Below are 10,394 nucleotides of genomic sequence, written 5' to 3'. Positions count from 1 at the left end.
CTATCTCTTCTTCTTTTGAGAAAATTGCCGTTTCCTTCTACCCGTTTCTTTTTAAGCTACAAAAGCACCTGAGCTCTTTAACTATGTATACGGTTTTCGTGTCCAAAAAAGGTTCAACTGGTTCCTTTTCCTCATGTTGCATTGATGTGCCCGCGTTTGTTAACTTCGCAAGTAGCTCTTCATCATTTTGGTCGTTCGAAATATATACATCTTCCTTAACTGATGCCCAGTAACAAAGGTGGTCGAATCAATTTGTGACCCACCACGTTCTTTCTCCTACCCTTTTCATGCACGTCTAAGCCTTTCGTAGAATGAATACATATAAGGGTACTTTACGTCATAAACATGTCAAGATGAAATTCCAAAGTATTGTACAATTATTCTTCAAAAATTTCTCTCGAAGCAAACAAATTAAGAAAACCATAATGGATGCATCTGACTCTTACTGTTCGAGATCTTTCGTTTACATCTATTATATATATAAGACAACTGAGAATTGCTCTTGTCTATGGTAACGGAAGGTCACTATGTTCCCCACTCTTACCTGCGATGGCATTATAGTTCTTTTATTCATTTAAAATGGATTTCTTAGGATGCGTGAAAGTTTTGTCGAAGTCATTTTCATCACCACAGACAACAAAACTACTACGACAATCAACGGCATTCCTATTCAAGTACCAGAACTTGTACAATTAAAGTCTCACACAAAAACTCCAAAGCCTAACCATATCTCCGTTAGTGTTCTTGTTAAACAAGCAAAACATTTAGTTTTCTTTTTGTATTGCGATTGCAGCCATACAGATTCTGCAATACAATGTAAAAAGTAAACAACCGCAATTGCCCTCAGTAAAATATCTGAACCAACCTCAGACATAAATGACCTCGCGATTTCATCCGTACTCATACTTAGAATGTGTCGAACCGCCTTTACCACTACCTAGTGTAGATGTCATAATGTCGACAAACAACATCTTTGAACCTGCAAATTGTCTTCTTCGCCGTTTACGCACCACGTTGCAAAATGTTCAAAGTTTGATAGAATAAAGTTATATCATTCAGATTGTTTGTAACTTTTGTCTGCGCGTTCAACAATTTCTTTTTTTCATATATGTTATGTCCTTTATAATATAAAGTTGAACAAATGTATGGTCGTATGCTGTCACCTCTTTGCAAATCCTTACGCCTTCTTTACTCTTGCTTAAATGTATGAGCTCCAGTTTAACTTCTGCTCCTGACGTTCCTTTTACATCGCGGATAATCGCATGGTGCTGGTAAATCAGTCCACTTCGACCCGGCATTGAAATGTGTTGTCCCTCTCAGCAACAACAGCAGCAGCAGCATTAGCAGCATTAGCAGCAACAGCAGCAGTAGTAGTTGTAGTAGTAGTAGTAGTAGTAGTAGTAGTATATATGCGCTTGTTTGCTTGACATTGCATGTCATTTTGGAGAGCATTTGAATTATGTTTAATCTGTTAAAACAATATAACATGATTAAATTAGATGCAGTTGTTACAGAGAATAAAGGTAATTGAAATTCAAACTGTTTTTATCTGATTTCCAGTCCATTAAATGCATGTATTTTTATATAAAAACTACAGGAACAAAACCAGAAGTAATGAGTTTAAACATAAACCCCGTTTAATAGCACAGGGTCAACGCAAATGGCACTGAACAGAAAAGCAAATATTCACAAACCAGAATCACTGAAAAGCAAAAAGGCAATCCACAAACAACACCCTACAAATATAGAATATATATTTGGGGGTGTTTATCAAGGATTGTTGGATACCTCCTTGAAGTGGCCATTAAAATGTTAATTAAGTTGGGGTTTAAAATATCTGCGTGCTCAACCTCAAATTTATTCCAAAACTCACACTAAGTATTTCCATAAAATTATATTTTGCGATTAAAGCTGCACTCTCAAAGATTTACCATTTTTACAACTTTTTTTATTTTTTTGTATTGGAAAGAACAATATTTTGCGTAAATATTTGCAACACAATGATGTAAGGTTGTTGACAAAAAATCAGATCGTACATTTTCATATTTCCACTCGAAAATTAATGTTTTATAGCTTAAACCGTTAACAGTTTAAGAAAAATCCATAAAACATCAATTTAATGAACTTAAATATAAAAATCTGCTATCTAATTTTTTGTCAGCAGTCTTATAAAACTGGTTTCCATGGAATGTCGCAAAAACTGGCTCGTTCTAAGACAAAAAATAAAAAAGTTGTCAAAACGTGTAATCTGTGAGGGTGCAGCTTTAAATATAAGTTTCATTACAACTCAATTGTTAATCAAGTTGAATAGCATTACAATTGTGTAGTAAGTTTAACAGGGTGTTGTTTAACAACGGTGATTGAACGAGGGAATAAACTTGATTTTGGCTACTTCCCTTTAACACTCACAGGAATGTTTAGAGCGCGTAGAGTTCGACAATGCGTTTTTTGCGTCGTAATGTGCTCTGTTTGAGTTGCTTCCCTTGAGTTGCCGTTACGGTTCGTACTATATACATATTTACCCATGCACCAACACCTTGAATAAATGCATTTGTCCCGGCCGAGGCGAAACGAATGCAATTACTATTCGCTTTATTTTTGTTCTTTCTGGTGATATCATATGTGTTGGTATCAGTTATAAAAAGTAAATTAGTACAAATATATTACTCAGACACATTGAATATTAAAGCATGCAGTTTTTTAGTTTTTATCAACTGTTCTTCGATTGTATTTTGTATGTTCGTATAAGTATTTATGTAAAAACAACTACAGAAACGAGCTCAATAGCCTAAAATTAAAACATAAACCCCGTTTAATGGCACGTGATAAACACCAAAGACATAGAACACACAGAAAAAAACAATAGCAAACCAGAACCATGGAACAACAGCACAATATTCCACAAAAACATGCCATGTTTGGCAGTAAAAGCTGACGGTCTTAGCTTGGCTACTGCGACAACGAATACATACTCAAGTTATGAATAGTCAGTTACGACGAATCAGTAACACCGGGTGTATACGATATTGTATGTTAAGTTAAATTACTAATTAATCATTGGTATTAAAGAAAGGTTAACCGTTGTATCACTTGATGACATAAGGAAGTGCAAGGAAATAACCAATGCTACTGCACAGTTTTCCCATTTATGGATGACTTCATAGAGAAAGAACACGTAACAAAGTCATGTTTAGTTTTGAATCGTCGGAACACCGTAAATGTTTCCGGCCCGACCGTATGCTTTCCGATTATAACTGATAATGCACATTTACTGCTTTCCAAATTTGTGTTCATTTTGACAGTTATACGCCATATACTCCCAGTGCTATTGTAATGTATAACAGATGTTGTTGTTTTTTGTGTTAGATCGAATATATTCATGGGTGTCAAAGAAAATATATTTTTCCATAATCACGAGTCGTGTAAACACACGAACTTTAAAATCTATATGTTATTTTATGTGTAGCTTTTAGATTCAGCATTTTCCTTATTAAATTTCCTACCCAACTTCTTGCAAACAATGAGTAGAAGCTCCATTTATACCAGCTATTATTTGCACGCTTCCTCCCGTTGACAATTGACGATATACGACTTTGGTGAACAGAACAAATGATAATTTAAACCAGATTTGTGCTCTTAAGACAGGATACTCTTAAACGAATATCTTTTGCGATATAGGTTTTAAAATACCAGAATGTTTAATCCATATTTATTTGTAATTAGTACGCCTTGTTTTGTTCGGACATTATCTACGCAATATAAAAGTTCCTTATCATACTTTCATGACAACGAATGTATCACCATACTGATATTTCCATTACGGTGTTTTCTATATTTTAAGCAGTAACTTCAAACATAAAGACAAAAACATGGATCGAACCTTGGTCCTCTCGTCCAAAGGCGACATAAAATCCACTATATCACTTTAATAAAACATATAATCATAACTTAATTTGTAATTTTGGAAGAACATTCGATTTGACAACAGGTTTTCTACAGTTGTATCATACAATATGTTCTGTTGATCGGTTGAACATAATTCTGAACAAAAGTATTCCTTTTTCAACATGTTTCGGTATAGGTCATAAAGTCAACATGTTAATATGTTTAAATGTTTCAAATATTGGCGTATTTTTTATAGGCGAGTAAAGGTTTAAGGCAGGCTTTCAGGTTCAACTTGAATTTCATAACAAATCTATAACAAGGAGATACGAAATTTATTGTAAGACACAGGGCAGCCACTAATACATTTATCATTCTCACTACCAAATGTAAATACAGTATAAGCGTACATGAAAATTCATTTAAACATAACAAACAGTTGATATATATATAATACTATAATATACTTAACAATATGTCTTTTTAATATTCCTTATTTAAAAAAAAAACAAGTTGCTGGTAGCCCTGATCAAAACACATTATATATTAGTTTCTTCTTCAAAATTAAGGTTACATTTCTGAAAGGAGTATTTATACATGAATTGAATTATAATGCGTAAATATCTTATAAAACTTAAAATGCGAAGGAATAAAACATCGATAATAATAGGTTTGTTAGAAGGGTATCAAATTCAATTATAGAGACAACAAAAAAAGATTTTCAAATGTTCAATTCTGATATGATTCATTTGTTTGTTATATTATTAATCTAACAAGTGCATTTTTTACTAATTTTGATCACCTACAAGCACACATACAACAATAAGAAACACGTTTAAATGTGTCGCATGCATTAAATACCTAACCAAAACGAAAAATTAGGTACACATTGTAATCAAATACAATACACGATCAGATAGCAATGATAAACTTAGAACCCCCTGTAATTACTTGCATTAGTAAGTCATAGAAAGAGCCACCCATACAGGCGCAGTTGATCTAGTGGTACCCACCGGTGGTCAAGCAAAACCTAGGTCGGGCACACATTCCAACATCACCAGATACCAAGCAATCATAACATCACAAATATACAAAACATGATTATCAAACACTAGTTATAACATTTTTATGAAACTTGTAGAACTCTTTTTCTATGTTGCATAGCAAATTATATATATATATACATAGAATTATCCCTTAACAGATAACACTTGTAAGAAGTAGCATTTTCATAAAATTTCTTAAGTAATATTTGTAATATCAAGATTAAAAATAAAGCTAAGCAATAAATAATATCCTGTTTCAACAACATCTTTACATTACTTACACAAGCTTTAGAGTATCGACAATATGCAATCTAAAGCTTATGAAATAAACATCGAAAACGCGCAAGATCAGTTCTATTTTCGAATATTGACGAGGCTTTGTAAAATTCATCACATAACTTGATTTTAAACAAGCGTACATTGTAGTTTGTTTAAAGTCTCCAATAGAGGACTGGTCGTGAAGTGATTGATTGAACAAAACAATAAAAAGGATATCTAGCATCCTTTCAATTTGTTTGCTTGCTCGCCTGCCATTTTGATAGTGATTATTGTCTCGTAGAGGTAACGCCGACACATGAAAACATATTTATATCCTCCACTCATATCGTTCATGATAATGTGCATTAGAAAATGTTTGTTTCTTTTTTAATGCTTACAAATGCCGCGAGAGCAGTAAGTAAACGTTAAAAACCACACGGAGTATCCGTCAGCATATCAATGTCGCCAGCTAAAAATTCAAATGTATAAGTGTTGTGTCCGGAACAAATGTATTCCCTTGTATTGTTTAGGTTGCAGAAGGATTCTTTAGGGTTATAAAGTCATTTATTAAAATAAAAAGTATATAGGAGTGGTCATGTAGCCATGTCTTAAACAGTAAGGGGAACAAAGTTGTCTAAGACATCTCCTATTGGGGAAAGATCTCGGGTTTTCACACATTTGTACAGGGATGAGTGTGCAGAATATAATCGTTCGGCAATGCCATTTCGATAAACAATATATGAAAAAGGTCCACTATTAACAAAGTCGAACGCTTTTTGAAAATCCACAAATCATCAACATGGACATATGTCTTCACAGTACCATGTAAATTTACTAAAAATAAGGTACACTCATAACGACGATTATAATGATAATGTGCATAATACAGTTCTTAACGCAGTAATAGTTAAGGTGTTTCTAGATTAAATCAATCAGTTATCCTGGCACTGCTTTCCGCACTTAAGCAACGAATATACCAAATTTAAAATTGGTGTAAAGGAATACTCGTTTGTGAATCCTGTTCCAAAATAAACCTGTACATAATTACATTGGTACACTATCATCATTAAAATTAATAATCACGCATCGGTTTTGAGTTCGATGAATAACTTTGACCACTCTCCAAACACACCTTTCGACTAGGGAGCAGTCGGAGCGAAGCTTTCATTCGCGCAATGTTAGTTGTCTAAAAATTCTTTTTTTAGGATGCAAGATTGTATGAATCCATTCTTGGTCCACCATGATCCATAACCTTGTCTTTCAAAATTTAATGCTCGTTCAACTCGGTCTTGCATAGAAATGCACAGAGCTGGTTTGTAATACATAACATTAATATCATTCCGTTTCAAGTCTAATGTATATGTCTTTCGTTTTCCTTGCCAAAAATTAGTAATGATCAAATCTATTTCTACAACCTTTTTTCCTTCAACAACGTTTGATTGTTTCCTCACCAGTATACCTGTTTCTTTATAGTCTACAACATCGCCTAATCTCAGCTCTTCAGCTATGTACACTGGACTTGTATTCAAAAAAGGTTCAACAGATTTGTTCTTCTTTTCTTTGACGGTGACCTCTCCCAAAGCATAGTCATCCCAACGCACGTTCGGAACTACTGCCCAATGACAAAAGTTGTCTGAACGGTTTGTTGTACTCCATCGTTTCTCACCTACCCTTTCCTTTGCACGACTAAGCCTTTTTTCTCTTGAATAAGATGTTGTATCATCTACGTCAAATTTGTACCATGCTGATTTAGCCAGATTCATTTCAAATTCTTCCTCAACAATTTTTCTCTTTGCTAACAACTTAGGAAGACCATAATGAATGCAGATGACTTTTGCGGTTTGTGCCTCTTCGTTCACATCTAAAATATCCGAGACAATTGCGACATGCTCTAATTTGTAGTAACTGAAGGCCACTATGTCTGCAATTGATAGCTGCGAGGGCTTTGATATTTTAGTTTTCTCGTTTCCGAATGGATTTCTTAAGTCGTGTAGAATTTTGTGTACAGACACTTTTAACACAACTGAAAGCAAAACTGTCAGTAATATCAACGGGATTCCAAGTCCACTTCCTATTGCAGGTGCCGCAAAAGTGTAAATCAGAAATTGTAAAACTGATGTCGAACAAAAAACTGAAAACCCTAACCACATATCTAGTAATGTTCTTTTCAAACACGTCAAGCAAAGATTGTTTTTCTTGTAAGTCATTATAAGGTATGCTGTTTTTGCAAGACAATACACTAAGTAAATACCCGCAGTTGCCCCGAGAACAATTTCTGGAACAATCGATGACCATATTGACTTGGCGATTTCATCTGTACTCATAATGACCAGTTGTTGAACCGCCTTTACCAATCGACTACCAACACCAAGTGCATTCGAGAGAGAGTCGACAATCATTTGCAAAGCCCCTTGTACCTGAAAACATTCTTCTTCACCATTTACACACCAAGTTGCAAAGTGCTCACAGTTTAATAATAAAAAATTGTATTTCTCAAACTTGGACATTTTAAAATCCTGCAAAACTGTCTCTGCCCGACTGATGATCAAATGGTCATCGTACCTTTGCTTTATGTAGTGTTTTAAATTAATTTGTTTGTTTTTAAGGTCGTATGTTTTTATCTCCTTGCAAATCTTAATGCTGTTTTCTTTTTTCATAAAATGTATAAGCTCCAATTCAGCTTCTGTCCCTGACGTACTTTTAACGTCGCAGACAATCGCATGGTGCTGATAAATTGCTCCGAATTTACCTGGCATTGAAATGTGTTGTCCCTTTTTAAACTGTGAAACATCCAGCACAGGCATTGATTCAGAACAAGATGAACAGCCCTCACTACTTTCGCTTTTTTCGTCATCTATTGTAAGGGATTCAAAAGCGCTATTTAAGAGGCTGGCTGCTTCTTGATCTTTCTTTTCGTCAATATTTGACGAACTCCATTTAACATCTGTTGATTTATATTTTTGTCGTATTTCGCCAAAAATCTTCGCTATATTTTCATCAGTTTGTATTTCACAGAGTAGTTTTCCTGCCTGATCATTTTCTTCAGATCTCTGAGATTTGAACACTGCAAAAAAACAATGCCTGTATAACCTCTCGATTTACATTAACTATTGAAGTAAATGAACTACGAAAAGACTCCCACTGCCACAACTCGTTTCGTCTTTTAGTCGTCGATCAGGTAAAAGTAACTCAATATGAAGAAATAAACAACCTTGTAGCATAATGTCATAATTTAATTTAGTTACAATTTGGCATATATATTAAAGCAAATTGAAACATTCCTACACTCAAAATAGCTCAAGTGTAAAAACTTTTCCAATTTACTTCCATCTTGGCAATAAATTTCGAACAAATTGTAAAATTTCTAAAAATATTTAGAATGTTTCCAGAACATGACCTACACACAATATTCAAAATTGTCATTGTAATTGAAAACAAGTTACTTACAATTTTCCCAATCGTTAAATATCGTGGCATCCAACCTTCTTCCAGAGTCTGAACAAACGAAATCGTCGCAATCAGAGTATTCCGTATCCGTATCCGTTTCTTCGAAATTTCCAATTGGATACTCGTATCTTCGCCGATAGCCTGTAGCCATAATGTTCTGAAAATAGTATAATATAATTGTTCGTTAATAATGCAAATGAACAGCCAGCATTACGGATGTTTCTTAAAGAAATCAAACACGTTTTGAACAAACACTATAAAATAGGAATTTTATACATTTCATTTTATAACAACATGCAATCAACCTGGACATGATCATACGATATTGTTTAACGATAACCTGGTCTAAACGCATATGATTTAAGACTTCACACACACAGCACCACCAATTATACAACACAACATCAAAATATATCAGCTCGAGTTTACCTAGAATTCAACTAAGTACATAATGTCAAAATGTTCCGAATCTAGGTAAAAATAGCCTTTGGTCCTTAAACAGATGTTGAAATCAGCTTTATTAAAAATAATAATCATAAGAAAATATAATAAATTGAAGGTCTCTATTAGTAATCCGTTTTATTTTAATGAGGCAATATCAATATACAATCAAACAATAGATTTCAATTTATTTCCAAACGTTTAAGAGATAATTTTTTATATTTTACATTTTAGTTGTTTTACCTAAAACTGCATTTTTGAAACCTTTCCCTCCGACAACATAAATTGTCTATAAAATAAATGTGATGAAATCATAAGCAGAACAAATATCATAATTGACATGTATCAGTTAGAATATGTAAACAAATTTTACCTTTACCACATTTCACTAAGCTATAATTTTATATCATTCCAAATTACTCCATATATCTCAGCTTGTCGAATCATCCGGAATATTGGTATATACACATATCGAACGCTTACGAAATACAAATATCCAATGAGCAACGGTAGACTTTGTAAGCTCTTAAACCACTCGTAAAATGATATGGTCCGTTATCTGCATCGCCGACATACCAGCCGCGTGTTCAGTTAGGGCTATAATTAGTTTATATAGGCGTACTTCAGCAAACTGTCTTATTTTGTATCCCTGCTGAATCTTTGCGCATACGATATAAGCGGGGAACCAATGGTTACCTGTTACATCGTATCGCATACGCTATACGTGGGGAACCATGTATCCATCTTGCATCTTAGCGCATTGGCCATAAACGGGGAACCAAACCGCATTCGTTTGCCCTAAATAAGTTTATCGAACACAAGGGTAACAACGGGTTATTGAGTGTCAATGATATTAAAGCAGATACGTTTTTTAGGTAAAATACTATGTGTTTCCAATAAGGATGAGAACATAAGACCCTAGTGCACGATACTAAGACAGCAAGGAAACATCTTGACTAATTTAAGTAACGTGTATCGCGATTTGCCTTCCTTTTTTACTTGTCTAGAAGCGTTATCTGGGAATGACTTGGTCGTCTTTTACAATAATACGATTGCCTACACAGTACCTTTGGTGTTAGTTTGTTTTATTCCGGAGAAAGTATAAGATGGCGTCTTTGAGATACAAATAAACAACATTCTTACAAATATGAATCTTGACATTTAGTCATGGGCCATTATATTGTTAGATTAAATTCAATAAAAATTGTATTTAAGCTCGTCCAATTTAAAAAGGGATCGTCCAATCGATCCCAATTCACAGACAGGTTTTCTGCATAATGCATGCCCTTTTTAAGCATATTTTACTAAAAAATAGAACCA

At 34.0% G+C, this 10,394-nt stretch overlaps 1 protein-coding gene across 1 annotated transcript; it reads right to left on the bottom strand.

The window, feature by feature from the left end:
- Nucleotides 1–4,287: 4,287 nt before the first annotated feature.
- On the bottom strand, nt 4,288–9,638 carry LOC128222520 (uncharacterized). Its single transcript, XM_052931564.1, has 3 exons — nt 9,448–9,638; nt 8,634–8,790; nt 4,288–8,250 (listed from the first exon to the last, which is right to left on the bottom strand). Exons 2-3 carry the CDS (start codon nt 8,782–8,784, stop codon nt 6,365–6,367), a joined length of 2,037 nt encoding a protein of 678 aa, XP_052787524.1. The 5' UTR covers nt 8,785–8,790; nt 9,448–9,638; the 3' UTR covers nt 4,288–6,364.
- Between the last annotated feature and the right edge of the window lie 756 nt (nt 9,639–10,394).

This window comes from Mya arenaria, chromosome 16 (genome assembly GCF_026914265.1).
Source record: "Mya arenaria isolate MELC-2E11 chromosome 16, ASM2691426v1".
Taxonomy (NCBI): Eukaryota; Metazoa; Mollusca; class Bivalvia; order Myida; family Myidae; genus Mya; species Mya arenaria.
This window is presented reverse-complemented; position numbering and strand designations above follow the sequence as displayed.

Coding starts and splice junctions, on each gene's coding strand:
- LOC128222520 (XM_052931564.1), bottom strand. CDS start 8,784: ATGGCTACAGGCTATCGGCGAAGATACGAGTATCCAATTGGAAATTTC. Junction 8,251..8,633: donor ATTTAACGATTGGGAAAATT/GTAAGTAACTTG, acceptor GTTTTTTTGCAG/TGTTCAAATCTCAGAGATCT.